General features: G+C 54.8%; 1 protein-coding gene across 3 annotated transcripts; it reads left to right on the top strand.

Moving 5' to 3' along the window:
- The first annotated feature begins 3,241 nt into the window (after positions 1-3,241).
- IFFO1 (intermediate filament family orphan 1) lies at positions 3,242-14,532 on the top strand. 3 transcript variants are annotated; one of them, XM_074809843.1, is made up of 9 exons: positions 3,242-4,100; positions 9,830-9,890; positions 9,978-10,073; positions 10,279-10,419; positions 11,369-11,529; positions 12,004-12,124; positions 12,794-12,886; positions 13,076-13,206; positions 13,774-14,532. In XM_074809843.1, exons 1-9 carry the CDS (start codon positions 3,403-3,405, stop codon positions 13,874-13,876), a joined length of 1,605 nt encoding a protein of 534 aa, XP_074665944.1. In that variant the 5' UTR covers positions 3,242-3,402; the 3' UTR covers positions 13,877-14,532. The 3 variants fall into 3 exon arrangements, with proteins under 3 accessions (XP_074665944.1, XP_074665936.1, XP_074665927.1); XM_074809835.1 differs by having other exon boundaries at positions 11,345-11,529; positions 12,004-12,112; XM_074809826.1 differs by having other exon boundaries at positions 11,345-11,529.
- Positions 14,533-20,563: the final 6,031 nt, after the last annotated feature.

The raw sequence follows: 20,563 nt of genomic DNA, 5'->3' as shown, positions 1-20,563 counted from the left end.
CCTGTTATAGGGAGGATGATTCTGCTGATTTAGGAAGGAGGCACCTGGACTTTACTTCACAGCACACGCTCTGGAAAGAAGGTCAACTAGCAAACACTGTGAAGAAGACTACTTACTTCTTCCCTCGACCACTGAAGACCCTCACCCTATTTTTACTACGCACGCTTGGACTATGTAAATGAATTCTGGGAACTCATTATCATAAGACACCCCTTTCTAGGAGATCTAATGAATATATATGATCTGTGTGTATGTAAACTGATGTCCCTTGCTAATTCTTGGGAGCCCTTATGGTGGAGAATCCCCAGGGCGACCCCAGCACTGCTAATAAAGAATACCTGCTTAACAGTAAAGAAACTTTACTGTTGAGTCCATTTCTTTGTTTCAGGAGGAATCTTTTATCCCAGCAAGTATCCCAAGCAAGGGAAGCTAGGAAAAAGGAGGCTCCACCCTGCCCTGTCTTCTCCAGGAGACAGGGGTGTTGGTGGGAAGAAGCGCTCCAGCCCCTTGCTGTAAGCTGGACTGTCCCAGCACTAGGGCACAGCGCTGTGGCTCTGCATGGCTGAGCCCTGAGAACCACCAGGGATGGAGATCCCACCACCTGCTCAAGCGCTGCGCTGGCCTCCCGGTGAAACAGCTTTTCCTGATGGATGGCAATGCCTCCTTCCACTGGCATTTCATTAATCAATAAACGCTTGCCAGGTTTCCCCAGCAGGACAGAAGCAGGCCGAGCAGAGCCTAGGAAAGCGCTTGCTCCACAGTTTGTGGCCTCGCTCTTGCCTGTGCTCCCCGCTGGCTGCGTGCAGCAGATCACCCCGCTGCCTGACCCTGCTTGGGTTTTGCAAACAGGCTGGCAGGTATGGGGGATAAAATCAGGGGGGAGGATGCTGGCAGAAAACACAGGTTGCTCTGCGTACGTGCAGGCTGCGGCAGCACGGGGGCGGGTGAAGGGACGTGGCAGCACGCAGGAGGGAGTCAGCGATGGTTTCCAGGGCATGTGCTGGGAGGTCTCTGAGCTGGAGCTGCCGCCGTTGCTTCAAAACAAGCTTTTTGCCCGGGATTCTTCTTGTCCATCTGTCCTTCCCTTTTCTCTAGCTGTTTATTTGGTAGTATTGCTGCTGGGCACAGGGCTCCCTGCCAGCTGCTGTTGCAGCGAGGGGTTTTGGAAGACAGGAATCTCCTGCGCCCATCCGTGAGGAAAGCCCTCCTGCCCTCCTCTCCCTTGACAAAAGCGCTGCTTGCCGTGGCTCAGCCTCTCTGGTCAGAGGCAGAGCAAGGGAACAGCCACTTAAGAAGAGGTAAAACATTAAAAAGGAGATGACAGATGAAGGAAAGCTAATTTCATTTCCCCCTGTAAGCTCCATGTGGGAGGGACTGACATCCAATTATGACTTCCAGTGGCCATGGGTGTGCCATGGAGGATGGAGCCAGGTTACTGGTGGGAGAGGAGGTGTTATAAATGCAAATGGGGGCTGCTGTGGGGAGCCCAGAGTTGCGGGCAGGACAGAGGAGCCAGGCAGGTCACAGGACAAAACTGATGCTGGAAACAGCAAGGCAGGAGAGGGGGACAAATTTGATTTGGTCTGCTCCCAGGCAAGTAATGGAGGGATAGAGGGATCCTGTAGGCCTGGAGGAGAAGCAGCAGGGAAAATGCAATAGCCAGATTGCCAGTCAAGACTAGCAAAGCTGACCATCCTCAGTGGGTCCAGGAAGTTTCTGGAAGCGTGGACTGAGCTGTACCTCAGATCCCAAGGGAAGAGCTGCAGCACATCACCCCACTGGAGCCTGCCTGCCTCCTGCCACAGCATTCAATGTAGTGCAGTGCTGGGCATCTCCTTGAATTCAAACCCATCACTCGCTCATCCTTCGCTGGCGGCTCAGCTGAGATCTTGGAGGCTGGTTTGCACAAGCATCGTGCTCAGCTGCACGGGGCAAGTCCTGGGGGAAGGGGCTACGAGCACACAGATGGGCAAGGTAACACAGGTGTCCACATTCATAAATGTTTATGTATTGATCAATTACTGGGTTCAGTTTTGGGCCCCTCACTCCAAAAAGGCCATTGAATGACTTGAGCGTGTCCAGAGAAGGGCAACGGAGCTGGTGCAGGGTCTGGAGCACAGGTCTGATGGGGAGCGGCTGAGGGAACTGGGGGGGTTTAGTCTGGAGAAGAGGAGGCTGAGGGGAGACCTCATCGCCCTCTACAACTCCCTGAAAGGAGGGTGCAGAGAGCTGGGGATGAGTCTCCTGAACCAAGGAACCAGCGCCAGGACAAGAGGGAATGGCCTCAAGCTGCGCCAGGGCAGGGTTAGACTGGATATTAGGAAGTATTTCTTTCCAGAAGGGGTTGTTGGGCGTTGGAATGGGCTGCCCAGGGCAGGGGGGGAGTCCCCATCCCTGGAGGGGTTTAAGAGTCGGGTTGACCCAGCACTGAGGGATCTGGTGGAGTTGGGAATGGTCAGTGTGAGGTTCATGGTTGGACTGGATGATCTTCAAGGGCTTTTCCAACCGAGATGATTCTGTGATTCTGTGCTCCACACTGATCGCCCCAGGTAATGGGGTGAGGGAGCATGCCAGTCCTTTTTGCAACATTGACCTGGGGTTGAAGGTGGGAGGCTGTAGGAAAAAGACCTAAAATAGGGGGCAGGAAACAAGGTCCGAGGCTGCTTTGTGAAAAACGAAGGAGAAAGCCAGTGGCAAGCCAAGCGTGATATTTGAGAGGCTGGCTGCCTCCGCACCACCTCCTCTGCCCTCTGGCTCGCCATTGTCTGGTGGCAGCTCTCCGGAGGCGGGCTGCTGATGGAGCAGGGCCAGGGCTGCCTTTGGAGGGGGGCTTCGGGGTGCAGAGGGCGAGTTGTGCCGTTTTTAAGGGGCGCAGCACTGGGGGAAGCACTAAAGGCTATGCAAAAAATAATAACAATTAAAAATAATAAAAGTAGGTACAGGCACACCGGGTTGGTGCTGGCGGGAATCGGGGCCCGGCGGGATTTCAGCTTGCGGTGCTGGCCAGGGGCCCGTCCCCGGGGCTACCAGCGGCCAGGCCGGGCCGGGCCCCATCCCTTTGCCCTGGGGAGCCCCGAAACCCGCCGGAGCGGAGCGCGGGCCCCCCCCTCCCCGGCCCGGGCGAGGAAAGGGAGGATTCCGCCTTGTCCCCTCCTGTTTCTGCCTTGTCCCCTCCTCCGCTCGCTCCGCCCGGGGCTGGCGGGGGGGGGGAGCGGGGCCGGGCGGGGGGTGTGGGGGGGGAGCGGCTGTCCGGCCCCGCCGCCGCATCCCCGCCGCAGCGGAAGCCGCACCCCCCGCCGCCGGGGCCGGCCGGGCGCAGCCCCCCCGGCGCATCCCGCCCCCCCGTGATTGGCGCCGGCGGCCTCGGCTCCCCCCCAGCTTCCCCGTCCCGCCGCTGCCGCCATGAACCCGCTCTTCGGCCCCAACCTCTTCCTCCTGCCGCAGGAGCAGCAGGGGCTGCCGGGCCCCGAGCTGCCGCCGCCGCCGGCGCCGCGTCCCGCCGAGCCCCTGGGAGGGGGGGAGCTGGCCGCCCCGCCGCCCCCCGGCCCCTTCCCTCCGCCGCCCGCCGCCATGGCCCTCCGCAACGATCTGGGCTCCAACATCAGCGTCCTGAAGACGCTGAACCTGCGGTTCCGCTGCTTCCTGGCCAAGGTCCATGAGCTGGAGCGGCGCAACCGGCAGCTGGAGAAGCAGCTGCAGCAGGCGCTGGAGGAGGGAGGGGGGGGCCGGGGTCGTGGACCCCCACGCCGCGACCAGGCGGTGCAGACCGGCTTCGTCGGCCCCATCCGCACCCTGGGGCTGGGGTTGGGGCTGGGGCCGGCCCGGGCGCTGGCTTCCCCCGGTTGCCGCCCCGGTGCCCCCATCCAGCCGCCTCCTCCCTTCCCGGCCGCTTCCCGCTTCATGCCCGGTACCATCTGGTCCTTCTCGCAAGCCCGACGGCTGGGCCCGGGACCGGAGACCACCCTGGTGCAGGGACCGGGGGTCTCCTGGGTCCACCCGGACGGGGTGGGAGTGCAGATCGACACCATCACCCCGGAGATCCGTGCCCTCTACAACGTGCTGGCCAAGGTGAAGAGGGAGCGCGACGAGTACAAGCGCAGGTGAGAAGGGGCAGCGGGAACGAGGGACCCCCCGAGGGACCCCCACCATCGCCGGGGAGGCTGCGGGGTTGGGGCGGGAGAAGCGGCCAGTGGGGGAGAGGCAGCCCTGGCCTGGCTTCCTGGGAGTGCGGGCTCCAGGCAGCGTGAGGTGAGGCGGTTGTAAGGCAAAAACGTGGACCCCTGGAAGCGTTCGTCTGCACCTGGGTCTCCTCACTTGCCTCCTGGTGTTTGAACCCTCTCGGGATGCTTGCTGCACCTTTTCCTGTCTTACCAACCCGGTGCGAGAAGCTGGAAGTGGTTTTCCAAGCAGGGAAGAAATAACGTGACTCCAGGAGCTGGCGTTTGAAAGGGGAGGGAATCTGGAAACACTGGGGAAGGAGGAGCAAGCCAGAAAGTAGGTGAGGAAGGTGAACGTGGAGCAGTGAGTGGGTTTGGGTTGGAAAAGACTGCTGGGAGGAGGAGAGCGCTCTGGCTACGTAGGAAGGTGCCGAGAAGCCCCTCGGTAGGGCGGCTGGCTCCCCTGGGCCCTTTCCCTCCCCAGTGCTGTCCCAGCCGGCGCCTCAGCAGCAGCAAGCCACGCAGGAGCACCCCACTCCTCAGGGGCTTTCCTCTCCACCCAAAATAGCTGCGGCTTGGCATGTGCCTCGGAGAAGGGCGAAGCAGAATGCAAAGCTAATCTCTTGGCCGGTTCTTCTTTCCCGTGCGGGGCGGCTGCCGCTCTCGCATCGCGCCGGCGGCGCTTTTGTTTCGAGCCAGTTTTGGAGGCTGGTCCCAGATCCGCACGTAGGATGAGATCAGGCAGAGGGCTGGCGGCGCCGGGCCAGGGCGCGGGGATGGGCGAGACCATCGCTGGTGACTGACGCCACCTGAGCACTGATTTTTTTTTTTTTTTTTCAGAAGAGAAGTCACTTTGTCATGCTTTAGAAGCAATTAAAAAGTAACTGATTACATACCCAAGGGAGCGAAACGGTGTGCTCTACTCACGGGAGCCGTGCCGCTGACCTGTGCTTCACAGCCATGGGCTCTGGTGCCAAATCAAGGCTGGGGATCCAAGATGACACCTTATGTTTTCGGCTTTATAAGGCTTTGGCTGAGCAGACTTGCCTGTTGGATGCTCCAAAAGCACCAAGCAAGGCATGTGGAAAGGCAGAGTTGGCACCTCTTCTTTCCCACCTATTGCTGTCTGTAACTAAGGCCTTTTATTATTAAGCCAGGGGCAGGCAGCTCTCCTTGCCTTACGTTTTCAGATCGAAGAGCGGGGAGCTAGAGCCACCTTTTTGGCCTGGAGGACTTGAGCCTCCCCTGCTCAAACTGGGTCAGCCAGAGGGGACCAAGTAGGGTTTGTTGGTGCTGCTGAAACTTTGGGAGAAAGGAGAGCTTTTCAGGGTTGTCCTGCTCTGGCAAGTGGGCTTTGGGGAAGGCTGCAGGATGGGTGTTGGAGGGACTGGGGACGCTGTGGGCAGGCAGGGGGGCACCACGAACTGCTGCAGGCCAATGTTGTTGGTGGGATCTATTTTTGGACCGTGTTACCAGGAGCTGGGGGAAAGCAGACCCCACCCCCAGACCCTTTCCAGCACTGGGAACTTTCTGACGGGTGTAGCCAGGTCCCAAACAGGGGAATGGGACAGGAGGATCCCATTTCCACACCCTTCCCCATGCTGAGGGCTGACACCGACATCTCCCGGGAGCAGAGACCTCCCTGCCATGGCGGGCTCTGATCTGCCACTCTGCCACGGGGACGGCGTGGCTGGTGTCATCCCTTTGCCACCTGCCTGGGGGCAGAGGGAAGAGACCGTGTTAACACAAGATTTCCCGGTTCTCAGAGCCGTGGCTTGGGTGCTTGAGCTTGCGCTGTCTTCAGGGCAGCATTGCCACCGTGCACCCCATGACATGCGGAGCAGTGCCACAGGAGGAGCTTCTCTCTGGATATGCAGGCCTGAAATTCAAGTCTGGGATCTAGGAGGGGTGTGGGGGCAATAGGGAGGGACGAGAAGAGATGCAGCAGCAGGGGAGAGGCTTGCACTTGGGAGGAGCAGGCTGAGGCTAGGTGGCCTGGAGAGGGGCAAAGGGTGCCTGCGAGTATCATCCAAGCACTGGGGATCTGAGAGTCTCATCAGGTTTGTGCCATCTGCTACAACTGTATTCCCAAGCAGTTTTTGTCTGGGATGCTGCAAGGACACGCTGGGGGTGTGGGGCGAGTAGTGTTACAGCACAGCGTGTTCGAGTCACAGAATGGTTGGGGTTGGAAGGGATCTTTAAGGATCATCTAGTCCAACCCCCTGCCGTGGAGTTTCACTAGTTCAGGTCACTCAAAGCCCTGACCTTGAACACTTCCTGTGATGGGGCATCCACAGCTTCTCTGGGCAACCTGCTCCAGTGTCTCACCACCCTCATCGTAAAAAAATTCTTAATTATGTCCAATCTAAACTTACCCTCTCTCAGTTTAAAGCCGTTGCCCCTCATCCTGTTTCTCCATCTCTCTCTCCATCTTTCTTATAAGCCTCTTTTATATATTGAAAGTCCACAAGAAGATCTTTTGTTGTTGTAATTGCCTTCCAAGGAGGTGTGCCAGGTTGCCAGGCATTCACCATTCAGGTGAGGCTCAAACACGGCAGGAGAGGGAAACATGCAGCTTCAAAGCCCCACAGCACCAGCGTGCACTAACTGTGCGGCATAGGGTAAAGCCTTTTGCAGGGAACAGGATTTCTAAAGGTGTGGGAGGTTTTGTTTATTTTGCTAAGTGAACTTCTTGAGGGGACACACCTGGGGTGTAGGGACGGCACTGTATCTTGTCACATCCCCAGCTGTGGGAGGCCTGGCCTGCAGCCAGCTCTGGGACCCTCCTGCCGTCGTTCTCTGCTTTCTCCCGTATTTCAGCCTTTGGGCAGGATGTGCGTCTCCCCTCGGCGTGCACCAGTGGCCGTGGGGTTGTGTGGGGCAGCCTTGCTTCCAGCTGGCAGTGACCTGGCAGCAGCCGTGGTGCTGCAGGCGGGTTATTATTAGGAGTGGTGCATTGCAGGAGGGAGCAGGGAAGAAGGAGCCAGGCAGGAGGCGAGCAGGAGAGAGGCTCAGAACGGATGGGCGCGCAGATTCGTCGCAGAGTGAATTGCCGTTGCCTCCTGCCTTTAAATCGGTGTTTATCTGATCCACGCTCATCTTCCGTAGCATCGGTGCGGAATGAATTCTTCCAAGGATTTGCAGCTATGCTTTTACTCCCCCAGTAAGTCCGGGCTATACAGAGACCCGGAAGGAGGCGGGGACCAAAAAAGAGAGGAAGTGCCACGCTGAGAAAGATGCTGAAAATTTTTTCTTACGGTGGAAGGCGTTTTTCTCCCCAGGGAGGGAGGCCGTGTTTGAATAGTTCCCATATAAGGGCAATTAGGGCAATTCTACCTTTTAGCTTTCTCCTTCCCTCTCTCTTCGTCTCCCTCTTTCCCAAAAGGGATGGGAACCCCCTTTGACTCCCCTTTTGTAGCTGCGATATGGAGCCAACACCAACATGAGGACTGTGCGCTTTGTCCTTGTTTGAGTAAGCATTGCCAACCTTAAAAGATTAGAAATTCGTAAGCCAGGACTCTCCCACATCATCAGATTGTCCTGATACCCCGAGATAACAAGTGCGAGGGCTTTTCATATGCTTTCTGGTCTCCTAGATCTTAGGATTTATTTTTCAAACTTGGTGTGAGTAAGCAAGAGGAGAGATTTTTCACATGCTTGTGCAGGGTTGCAGTGCCTGTGTTGATGCTTGCAAGCATTAAATAGAAACTGGAGATCACAGCGTCAGGCAGGGCCCAGCTCTGGTTGCTTTCCTGGGGAAATCCCACTTCCTCAGAGAAAACTGGCTTTCTCAGAAGAGCCAGGAGCTGGGTAAGAATGCAGCAGCCCTGCCCTGTGCTGCACCGCAGCGCATGCCAACCCGTCTGCTCTATGGGATAGTCATTTAGCAAAGAGCGGTACAGCCTGGTGGCATCCCAACAGACCGTGGGCTGGGCCAACACCGCAGCATGGCCAAAGATGATGATCTCACACAGCAAAATAGAATATAATAATTGCTAGGTGATGTGTCTTTGTATAGCAAGGCCGGGCACCTTGCAGCGCAGCCTTTTGCAAAGCCGCAGAGCCTAATGCAGAACCCACCGGCCAATGTGGCGTAAACTGGGACAATTCATCCCGCTTCCCTGTAGGATGAAACAGTGTTCTTTAATCCAACCTGTTATGCAGCCTGCCAGGGTAGCACGGCCCGGTGCAGGGCAGCCCTCTGCACCGCTACAGGCAGAAGAGCAGCCCTTCATCTTGACGCGCGTCATGGCCACTCGCGCTATGGCGTGGTTTGGTATTAGGTTGGGTTTTGTGCTTCTGGACAGCCTGAACTGCAACGCTGCAGACACGCAAACGCTGTCGCAAATATGATGCGGGTGGGGGCAGCTCTGCAATATCTGCAAGTGTTTTGCTGATTAAGGATACCAATTAAACTCGGACACCAGAGTGAAAAGAGCAGGCGTATTTTACTGGGGATAACTAAATAATGTAACAGAGTAATACAGAAAACATGCAGTAAAAAAAGACAGAATAATGCACTTAAAGCAAACAAATAGGAAAATACAGGGTAATGCATCAAATCATTACTGAATGAGAGAGAGAATAGTGATTAAGAAAGATCCATCACCACTTGCATACGTTACCATCATCCAGACCCGCAGGCGCTGGACAGCCCCGGTTGCAGCGAGGATTTGCAGAGCCTTTCCCGGCACGTGGGAAGTCCTACGCCATGCGTCCATCTGTAGGTGAGGCATCCAAAGTCGCTGTGAGCGGGTCCAGCCTTAGGTACCAAAAATCAGCAAGCCAGAATAACTTCCACCTTTGTTTTGAGCGGAAATATCTGATTTCATCCTCCTGTTGGATTCCACCCAAAGCCTGGCCAGGGCTCGGGGGGGGAAAACCAAGGGAGTTTCTAACAAAGCCAAATACTTGGGTTCTCAGCCTTGAATGAGGCTGAGCAAGGAGAGTTGGATACATTCACTCAGCATTTCATCCTCACTACTGATTATATTCTAAGTTACATCTTTCACTAGTGAGCATACATACTTCATTAATGACTACATACTAAGTTAGCAGCTTCGGCTCGGGGCCTGTTGTTCAGGCTTCAGTACTTCAACACTTTGGCACTTTTTACATCAGCATAGGTGGTTTGTTATAACCTATCACCTACTAGCACAACAGTTATCAGTTATAAAATATACAGGATTCATCTGTAGGTCAGCTCTGGCTTGGGCCTGTTGTCCAAGCCTTAGCACTTCAGCGAGCCTGTTTCCGAGGGTTGGAGCTGAACCTAATGTGACCCAAGGGGCTTGGGAGGTGGATGGAGAGGCTGGTGGGCTGCGTCCGGCCATGGATCGTCCCCAGCGTGGCAGTGTGCAGCGCAGCTCTGTGCGGAGCCTGCGGTCGGTGTCCCCAGCTCCCCCTGTCGTGGAGCAGGCAGCCTTGGCCAGCCCACAGCGGGGACGACAGAGAGTGTGGCGGGGCAGGGTTTGTGGCTGGGAAGGGGGGGGCTGACGGGCCTTTGGCAGCTGCCGTCGTCTGGAAACAAGCAGCGATGCATTCCTGAGCACGTCCTCCTTCCCGCCCCGGTGCCATCATCACCCCCTCTCAGATAGCTTTGGGGTGAGCAGCTGCTGCTCCCTCCTCTCTCGATGGCAGCCGGGATCTGAATGGTGCGTTTGTCTCCCTAGATGGGAAGAGGAGTACACGGTGCGTGTCCAGCTTCAGGACCGGGTGACTGAGCTGCAGGAGGTGAGCATCGCTGTCCCCACCCTTTCCCCTGCAACCCAGCTGCCCTGTGCTGACGCTGATTTGCACATCTCCTTCCACCCGGGGCAGGAAGCCCAGGAGGCTGAAGCCTGCCAGGAGGAGCTGGCCATGAAGGTGGAGCAGCTCAAGGCAGAGCTTGTTGTCTTCAAGGGACTGATGAGCAATGTGAGTCCCTAACCTCTCTCCGACCCGGCAGCAGTGTCCTACCCAAGTGGTGGGGCTGCATAGAAAAGCAGTTCCTTGGTGGGGCATGTGCTTGGTCGGGGGTGCAGTCCTGCAGCACAGAGGGGGAACGTGGGGACTCTGATTGCTGTTTGCCTTGCCTAATCTTCCTCCTTTTGTCCCCCCTCCTGCGGCACTGTGGGTTCAGAACATCACGGAGCTGGACACCAAGATCCAGGAGAAGGCCATGAAGGTGGACATGGACATCTGCCGGCGCATCGACATCACCGCCAAGCTGTGCGACGTGGCGCAGCAGCGCAACTGCGAGGACATGATCAAGATGTTTCAGGTGAGAAGCGCCTGCTGCTGCTCCCGGCTCAGCTGCCGGCTCTGGGGAGGAGAGTTCTCGAAGGAGGTAGAAGAGACAACACCAGCCCCCTGCTAGGGGAGACGCTTGGTCACCCTTACCCTCGCTCCGTGCGGTCCCTTGCTCTCCGTCTCTCTCGGGAGGACCAGGCAAAAGGGCACAGAGAGGAGGTGGAAAGCCCCAGATGTTGCTTTGAGCATCGAGAGGCCCCTCAACCTCTCCCTGACCTGTTGTGTTGGGCCGGGGGACCCCACAGTGGTAGGGGAGCAGCTGCAGGAGGGAGACCTGTTGCTTGAGTGTCTGTCTCTAACCCCATCTCTCTCCTTCCCCTTCCCCTCTCCGTCATCTTCTCTCTGTCTCTCTTCTCTGTCTCTGTCTCTCTTCTCTCTCTGGATGTTGCTGCCTTTCTGTCTTGCTCTCTTTGTCCTTACAGAAGCAACTGGTTAGTTCCATTCAGTTGGGGAAGTGTACAAATTTTAAACTTTCTATAAATAAGGTCGGACTGTAAATATTGACATATTTCACCTTTTTCAGACTCTGTCTCTTTTTTCCTGTTTCTGTCACTGTGTTTCCCTGTCTCTGGACTGGGGTGGTGGGCAATTTGAGTTTTTCTGCAGTAAAACCATGTTGTTTTTTCTCATCGGATTCATAGATTCCATCTTCAGTTGCTTAGTTTTAATTTTAGAAAATGCCAAAGCCATGTTTTATCCATTGCACCATCTTTAACCTGATCATAATGAGCCCGTCTCTCTCTTTCTCTCTTGCTTTTCTTCTTTCCTTCCTTCCTTCCTTTCTTTCTTTCTCTCTTTCTCTCTTTCCCTGCCCTTCTATCCCTCCACCATTCCTTTCCCCTTCATCTCCTCCCAACTACCTGCCCCCGACCTCGGACCCGGCCTCGTTTCTGTAGTCTCTGCACTTGTCTCCCGTTAAGGTCCCAGCCTCGGTGGGGCGGAAGCGGGAGCGCAAGCAGGTCAGCGACGAAGACACCTCACTCTCAGAGAGCGATGCCTCCCGAAAACCTGAAGAGGAAGAGGAGGACGAGACCACGGCCATGAGTATCAATGAGGAAATGCAGAGGATGCTGAACCAGCTGTGAGTGCGGTTGCTCCGCACCTCTGCTGCCAGTGCTGAGTGAGGCTCCGGCTCCCGGCTCCCCACCGGCGCCTGGGATGGGGAGGGCAGGGTCAGGCTGCGGATCCCCTTCTCTGGGGAGGGGAGGTGGGAGGTGCTGCTGCGGGGTACGTACGTCCTGCGCTCTGCGGCACGGTGGGACTGACCCCCTGGGAGACCTGAGCCCGCCCATGCCGTGGGTGGGAGCAGCTCTGCTCCTCTTGCCCCCATTCCTGCCTTTGGGAGTCCCTGCCTGAATTTGCCATAAAGCCAGCTCCTTCCCCATCAACCGTTGGGTTTGGGTGCACTTGAGCTCACCTTGGCTAAACCTTCAAGAGCTGCAGCCCTGCCTGTGAGCAGGGGCAAGGCTTTCGGCACTGATGCAGCCCCCTGCCTGGCTCTGCCTTGCAGGGGTTTTTCCTGCTGGGTGCTGATGTGCTGTTCCCTTGCCCCCAGGAGGGAATATGACTTTGAGGATGACTGTGACAGCCTCACGTGGGAGGAGACGGAAGAAACGCTGCTCCTCTGGGAGGACTTCTCTGGATACGCCATTGCAGCCGCAGAGGTGCAGGGGGAGGTAACAGTGGTGTCAGGTCCCCTCGAGGATCCAGCCCCGGGTTGGGACACTCGGTCCTGGGAAGATGCTCCCTCAAAGACCAGACTTCAGCCCCTCCATCCTTTGCAGGCCTGTACAGATGCTGCCCCTCTATACCCCATCGTTTCTACATGAATACGTTACCACATCCTTGTGAAGGTCTCCTTGTTAGACAGACCAGGGACCTGAAAGATGTGCTGAGGGCATGGTCCACATGTGTGGGGAGAGCCACAGCCCTCTCAGAAGAGATTTCCTCTGGCTGGGCTGGTCCCTGGTGGTCCCTTGCTCAGCGTCTCCAACCCACCTGCCCACTGTGCAGCAACACTGCCCAAACAGAGGCCTCAATGTCTGGCCAAAGCCCTCGCCATCCCGCTTCTTCGGCCCTCAGAAGTCCCCTGGTGATGTGTCACGCTTGGGGATGGTCTGTGCTCTCCAAAGCTGTGCATTGTTAGGCTTGCTCTGGGCTGATGGGCTGTGGCGAGTCCTGGGTCTCTACCCCGTGTTGGCAGGACTGACTCGTGCCTTATTTATACACTGCTTATGTTTCTTCCTCTTTTCCTGCCAGTTCTTTCTCTGATTTCTTTCTTGTCTTTGGTTCCTCGTGTTGGACACCTCCCTGCCTCTAAACATGCTGTCTGCTCTCCCCAACAGCAGGATGACAGCCTGGAGAAGGTGATCAAAGACACGGAGTCGCTGTTCAAGAGCCGTGAGAAGGAGTACCAGGAAACCATTGACCAAATAGAGGTGGGAGGAGGAGGTGGGGAGGACATGGCACAGAATGGGGTGAAATGGTGGGGGAGTGGGTCACCGGGGGAGGGAGACACCATGCTGGAGCAGGTAGTTGGTAGTGGGAGGTGGCAGCCTTGGGTCTGGCCATGCCTCCTGCCCTGCACCGTGCCCCGGACTCATCTCTGCGCCGTTTCCCTCGTGCAGCTGGAGCTGGCCACGGCCAAGAACGACATGAACCGGCACCTGCATGAGTACATGGAGATGTGCAGCATGAAGCGAGGCTTGGACGTGCAGATGGAGACTTGCCGACGGCTCATCACCCAGTCTGGGGACAGGTGAGCTTCAGCAGGAGGGCCGGGATACCGGAGCTGGGGTGGTGGTGAGCGGGAGCTGAAGCAGAGGGTAGCACTCCTGCCCTGCCCTGGTGTGGCACGGAGAGGGGGCAGTTCCCAGAGTGACCAGCCTCTGCATAGGTGGTGCTGCCTCTGCAGAAGGTGGGCTGTGCACAGGAGTCAGTTTTGACAGGTGAAGCCATCTCCCCGCGATGGAGAGAGGAGCTGCCATTGTGCAGGGACACAGTAGCTCCTCGTGGACGTGTGGAGCCAGGGTGGCTCCAGGCTGGGGACCTCTGTGGTGGGCTTTCACTGGCCCCTAGCCTCACATGCCTTGGCAAGGTCCTGCTCTGGGCAGGCATCTCCCCCAGCCCTGCTTCATGCTCTGGACTGGGGTCCTCTGGGACACCCTCCCCAGCACCCAAGGATTCCCACAGACCCACACGTGCCCCAGGGGAGCACTTCAGCTTCTGTCCTGGTGTGGGCTGGTGCTCTCTGCCCACACTGAACTGGGTCCTTTCCCTCCCCCTGGGCGGTGCTGTGACCGCTGCCCTTTACTCTTCTCTGCAGAAAGTCTCCTGCCTTCACCCCGGCCTCCAACAGCGAGTCGGCCCCGAACGAGGAGAGTGAGGAGTCCGACCGCGACCCCCCCAGCGACGCTTCCATCAGATAATGAGGGGAGGCCCTGCTCCTTCGGACCCCCTTCCTGGCACGGGGGTGCCCGAGCCGCGCCTGGGAGAGACTGTCAGGGATGTGGAGCCACTGGTAAACGCCTGTCGCCCAGGCTCACTCCTGTTTTGGGGTGCTTGGCAGATCCCGCACCCCCCCGCCACCGGATATCTTGCAAATGGGAATAGCTAGATAGACCTGAGTGCCCTCACCTGGGCTGCTCAGCCTCCAGCCCCTTCTCTATTCCCTTCCCCTACTTTGGTTAAACCACGGTTTGGGCAGGGAGGCTCCAAACCTGCCACGGCGGCATTCTCCAAGGCCCCTCCCAGACCCACCTCATCCATCATCCGTCCTGGTACGCTTGACCTGCCCCCTGCCCTCCCTGCACCGCACGGAGCCAAACGAGAGCCGTACCTCCCTGCAAACTGGACCTGACACTGGTGCCAACTGGACCGAGCCTGGAGGCTCTCTCCTTGCTGCTGGCCACGTGCCCGGCAAGTCCCCGTTCCATGCCGGGCACCCTGAGCCTCCCCGCCTCCTCTGGGACGGGGGCCGAGTCCCGCTCACCGTGCACTTTGCTTTTGCCAGACATCGGCGGTGCGCTCGCGTCTGTGTTACGGGGGCGAGGGGTCATTAAATGGGACAGTTTCCTTTTCTACAGCTTCGCTGGGTGTGGGCTCTCCCTGTGCTGCCGCGGGCGCTGGCGCAGCTTGAGGCGGGGGGTGTTCTCCGCCGGACCCCATCAATGGGGGCTTCCCATGGGACTCTCCCGTCCCTTGGGCGTGCCAGAGGGGACCGGCATCTCTTTGTAGCGTTTGCCTGGGTGGCCATTGCATGTGCTCCTCCGGTGACGGGAGGGTGGCCGGAGGGGGTGAGCAGCCTGCTGAGAGGCAGCGTTTTGCAGGGCCATCTGCTGAGCAGTGGACCCAGGCTGCACAGCCAAGGCAGGTGAAGCTCCAGAGAAAAAATGCTCACAAAAGATCCTGAAGGAAAGAGAAAATAGATGGCAGTAGTTTTTGGATCACCTCTTAAGATGAGGTAAGGTAGATAAAACGGGGGCTGAGGGGTGCAACAGTTTATCTCCGTGGGTTGGCTTGGGTAGCTCAGGCTGCCACGTGTTTGAGCTGCAAGCTCCGGCGTGCCCGCAGCACACAGGGTCGGGGTCTGGGCAGGGTGAGGTCCTCTGCCTGTGCCTGCGAGACGTGTTAAGGCATGCGTCGGCGTTACAGCGTGGGCTAAGCTGGCTGCCTAGAGCCGGCAGGGAGGCAAGGCCCTGCAAATGGCAGGAGAAGCTGGTGGCTGAGGAAACCTCCAGGCCAGGAGAAGCTGGGGCACTGCTGCTGGCGCTGGGAAATGGCAGTCCCTCAGCCCATGGTCTGCTGTGGCTGGGCTCTGGCTGGCAAATGCCATCTCCAGCTCTCAGGGGGAAGTGGGGAGAGCGTTTCGTGGGAGCAGCAGGGTGCTGGGTAGCAGCAGAGGTGTGCTCCCCCCGCCCCAGCTGCGTGTGGCTCTGCGGGTGGGTGGGAGGTGTGTGCCCCAGTGCCTGCCCTGAGACAGGGCGTGGAGGTGAGGCCCATGGCGAAGACCTTGCCCAACCGTTTCCATTTCTTTCCCTCTTCCCTTTTTTATTTTTTTTCCTAAAAGAGCTAAAGCCAAAGGAAATATTTTAATCTGGGCGTTTTCTTTTGAGTGATGATGCCTCACACGCAGATCAGGGATCACTTTCTATCATGCCTGGAGGCTCTTCTGGTTCATGCAAATCCCCTTTCCTGTACATGTCTCTGCAGTGTTTTCTGCTCTTTCTCTGGTGCGGAGATCTCCATGAGTGGCTGGCTAAGTCTGGCTTCCCTGGTGCATAATCCATGACGTGCATACCTTGGCCTCTCGGTACCGCTTAAGAAACCCACAGGACTGTAGAACATGTACCCTGAGAGATTTCAAGCATGAAGCACAGAAGGACTGACATCTCTGCCTTGAGCAGTCATTGCCCAGAGGAGCAGCTGGTGCTGCCAGATGCCCGTGTACCAGGTCACATGGGGACCCCAGTCCCACACTGCTTGTCAGAATTTCATTTGCAGTGAAACTGAGATCTCCCCCGCCCATGTGTGCAAGATGCTGTTCTCTGGTGAATTGTGTTGCCAGCAATAGGCTCCATCCCCCAACCAGTGTGACAGCCCCCAAGATCTCACTGGCAGGACACGATCCTTTGCCTCAGTGATGTCTCTGCATGAGAAGCACAACCCAAGGCCTCCACTGTTAGCCAGACCATCTTCCCTGCATCTACATGTCCATCAGTGCTGGATATGAGGAGATGTGGACCTTCCATCTATTTAACTCTTCTCTGTGGGCTCCTCTCCATTCTTTGGGGAGTATCTAGCCTGCTTTTTTCTACCATGAGCCCTGGTGGGAACTGTAGCATCTATGAACTGCTCAGTGCTGTGTTTCTTCTCGCGTCCCTAACCTCATCCCTTTTCCAGGACACCTCTCGGCAGTGTCTGCTCAGGAAGCAATATCAGAAGAAATTGTCTAGCGAAGACCCAGGTTTTTGAACATCTGCTGGTCCGCATTCATCTCAAAGGAAATAATCGTATCTCATTTACCCTTAGACCCCAGCCCATTCCAAAATCTTTGGCCTAAACTCTGAAAGACTTAGTTGTAGGGGCAGCTTGGCTGCAGGTGGAGTGTGCCTTTTCCTATTCTTGACCAAGATGATGAATTGATGAAATGAACTTTGGAGGAACAGGTCAGTTAGTCATTCCAGCTGACTGTGCTCACCTGTGAGCATGTTGCAGCTGAGTCTAGTATGGTTCTTAGTGCACCAGGGCAGGCCTTGGCATGCAGGGGACAAAGTCCTACCTCACTTGGTGTCCATGCATTCATGTGAATGTTGCCCAAGTACAGTCCAAGCACGGATGTGTCTTACTGAATGGGGTTCCATGGCAGGATGCATCCAGACCGTTCCTCTGTCAGCATCTGTCTTGGGACTGTGGCTGCTCTCTGGTTGACCTCCATGATCATGTCTCTCTGGATTGGCAGTGAGGTCCTCCCATTGAATATTTAGGCATGTTGGTTCAGCTTCCCCACCCTACAGAAGTCCCTGTTGGTGGAGACTTGCTCGGGCAGTCTGGAAACGTGCTAGTGATTGCTCTGTCTTCTCCCTCCCCAACATTTGAACTTTTGTGTCTAGGTGAGGACAGGCACAACTTCTATATCAGCAGTGGGAGTGGCACAAAAACCCAACCTTGAGGCAAGAGTTGTCCCTGGGCTGGGACAGACCCACTTGTGAGGTGCTGAGGGACACAATCAGCCTTTGAGCTGGGGTGAGAGGTGCAGTTCTCTGCTGTGGCTGCTGTGCTCCGTGCTCCCTGTGCTGAGATCAGCCTCTTGGCAAGGGACTTCAGCGGCGTTTCTGATCCTGTGGCATGCAGAGTGGCCTCGCCCCTGCCCCTTCCCTAGTGAAGTTCCCTGGGACTCATCTGAAAGGTGAGCTCTCATCCTTGGAGACCCTGTCTGGCTCTGTTAGTAGCTCTGAGACCAGGCCCACTGAGTTTCTTGATGAAGACTACCAGATTTTCCCATAGAGACAGCGGGGAGCATCACCCTCCTTGCACCTCACCGCATCGATGTGGGATGTTCTTACTGGCTCTAGAGAGGGTTGAGTCAACCTAACCACTAAGTAGACCAGATCTTCTTCCCTGTGTTAAGCAAGGGTGCTCCCTCCCTTCACCTATTCTTGGATCCCATCTATTTTAGATTGTATCTCAGAGCTGAAAGAGTCTGACTTGTCTGTCCGTTCAGTTAAGGTTCTGTATTTTCCACCCAGCACCCTTCTGCTGTAGGCGCTTTGTCACGTGTCCCACACAACTCAGCTTTGTGTGAGTTAGCTTTTCCCTGTTTCAGGATTCTTTAGAGGGACCTAAATACGATGTTGACAGCCTTTGCTGCAGCAGCTTTTGATTCCCAGGTAACCTGTTTATTCTTCTGTTTATCTTGTTTCTTAGCCAAGAGGTAGGAGAAGTCAAAGCTGCATGGGAAGTTATTCTTGTTTCTGGATTTGAGCTTGGCTTTCCTAAGCCTTGTACCTCTGCTGCAAAAGCTTCGTTTGTTCTCAAGAAGGCCATATTCTTTATATGTTTATGGTTATTGCTATCACAGGTACCTGTGGCACAGAGTTGTTCCTGAACTTGCACATGATGATCAAGTATGTCAAATAATCTGGTTACAGGTAAGAAACCTCCTTTTGAGAGGAGAGGTCAGAATTAATGCAGAACACAGTGGAGTGCTGTCTCCTTGGAGATGCACCTGGATGATGCATGGACAGGCTCCTGAAGACACCTGGCAAGCCCCTATGCATGGCGATTGATGCTGAGCGCGACAGTGAGACAGCATGGAGAGCTGGATGGGCTGCAGACAGCTTTAGGGAAGCCCAGTCACCACTGAGAATCTTCCACTGGGTGTATGAGACTATGAGAGGTGGTTTAGATGTGAATTTTCTAAATGCTTGGGACACTTTCTGTTGGGACAGGAATAAGGAGAGGATGCTGTAGGTCCGCTGGTAGAGGGGGGGTATAGATTTCATAGCTTGGAGAGCAGCTATAAGAGCTGGGACAGTACTAAGGTAACAATATGGAAAAGGAGCTCAAGCAGCCACAAAAACACATCATGACTAAGCTGAACCAACACCACAGCAGATGAGGAGAGGCAGCATTTTCAGCTTTGACAGCAGACTGCATCTGGACCAGGTGCAAGAGGAAATAGAAGTTCTCAGGGTAGGAAGAGATGTGGTTAATTGATATTTTTAATCTTCATAGTGACATTGTAGAACTGCTAGCTCACCCACCTAACCCACTGGGTAGAAGTGGAAGAGGCAAGAGCAGTTGTGAATTGGATTTGGAAGATGTGCTAGAAGTCACATTCGCTCTAGAGCTAACAGCCAGACAGCATGCTTTGACACACAGTTTCATCAAAGCATTGAAGAGTCTTTTATATACTCCTGAAGCCCCAAACAAAACATGGTGATTACCTCTCTGCTTTGTGTGAGAAGGAAAATTATGTTGTCATGCAAGACTTTGGCTGGGGATACTGAAGAATATGCTGTGCTATGGAGAGTTTCTCATCAACTTACAAATGATGGCATGTCCAAGTAAGGGAATAATTTTAGATGTCCTTGTGACAGATGAAGACGGGGTTAGGATTCATGGTTGCCTAAAGACAAGGCATCAGCTGAGAAACAAATCAAGACATCACCCAGAACAGAAATGCTGTAACGGAGAACTGCATGGTGTTCTGCAGCTTTTTCTTACAGTGAAATTGTTTAGGGGAAGTATTTAAAAAGTATGATTAAGTGGAAGATCTTTGGAAAGAAGAGAGTTTTTCCAGTTATCAAAAAACCTGTGATTTATTATGCATGAGAAGATAGCTTTCAGTAAACTACTTCCTTGAATCAGTGACCATGTGACAATAGTACTTAGAATAACTAATAAAAATAATAATAAAGCCTGACCTTAATTAATAAAAAATAAACCTTGTAACAACTGCAGCAGCCCTGGGTGGGAGGAAAAGGAAGGGAGGGACAACAAACTAACTCAGCTGTATAAAAAAAGTCTTCAGCAACTCATATCACCTCAAGAAAAAAATAACAACAGCTGGATGCCTAAGGACACTAACAAGTTGTTCTAGTTATATTTAAAGAAAAATCAATCCTAGCAGTAATATAAACCCTTTTTCTTGGCTGAAATTGGAAAAAAAAAAAAAAGGCAAAAAAAGAGAAGTACTCACCAGATACGTCTGTTCTGTATTTGGAAAGAGCAGAATGTGGTCAGAGGGGAATGATGAAGCACTTTCCAGGCCATTAGCAATTAAGGAGGATCCTTGACAGGATCTTCTCAGAATAAACACTTCTGCATTTCCAGGCACAGATGCCCTAGAGAATGCTAACGTAGAGGTGCATGGGGTGCTGTAGCAGTGAACAAGCCACTGCGCAAAGCCTGAGGCTGCTTGGGGAGATGGAGTAAGGGATGTTGGAAAAAAAAAAAAAGCACAGCGCTGTCGCCGCGTTCCTGCAAATGGTGTTCTGCAAAGCGCTCTAACCTCAGCCGTGACGAAAAAGCGTTGGCTGCTGAAATCCATGGTTTGCTGATGTCAATTTTTAAATGCATGGGGGAAGACATTTAAAAAAGACTGTGTGGATGGGTGAACAAATGACGTCAGTGATTAGTCTGACAGGCCATGTATGAACACCAATGAGAAACCAGTAGAGAAGGGAGGAGGGTAGAAATCCCAAAGGAATGGAAAAAAACCTGCACAGATCTATGGAGGGACAAGGAACTGACAGACAAAGCTGACACCATTTTTATACGTAGAAGTGATACAGACTCTCAAAAGGAGTAAATATCTTAGTCAAAAATGCAAAGAGGCATTAAAATATATTTTTAAATAGAGTCAAAACATAGGTTCTGTTGCCATACGTACATAGCCAATATTTAAGCACAGACAGATCTAAAAGCAAAGAAATACGAGTGACTAACCATCCCCAGGACAACAGGAGGGCTGGAAGGACTTAGAGGGCAGGGCTCACAAGCAATCTCAAGTTCTCAGACAGACGTTGAAGCTGATGGCATCTTTAAATATCTTTTATCCCCGTGTGACATTGGTGTGCTTTGTCCTGCTTTGCACTGTAAGTCGGAGTAGA

The sequence above is a fragment of the Strix aluco genome, chromosome 2 (assembly GCF_031877795.1).
Source record: "Strix aluco isolate bStrAlu1 chromosome 2, bStrAlu1.hap1, whole genome shotgun sequence".
Lineage (NCBI taxonomy): Eukaryota > Metazoa > Chordata > Aves > Strigiformes > Strigidae > Strix > Strix aluco.
This window is presented reverse-complemented; position numbering and strand designations above follow the sequence as displayed.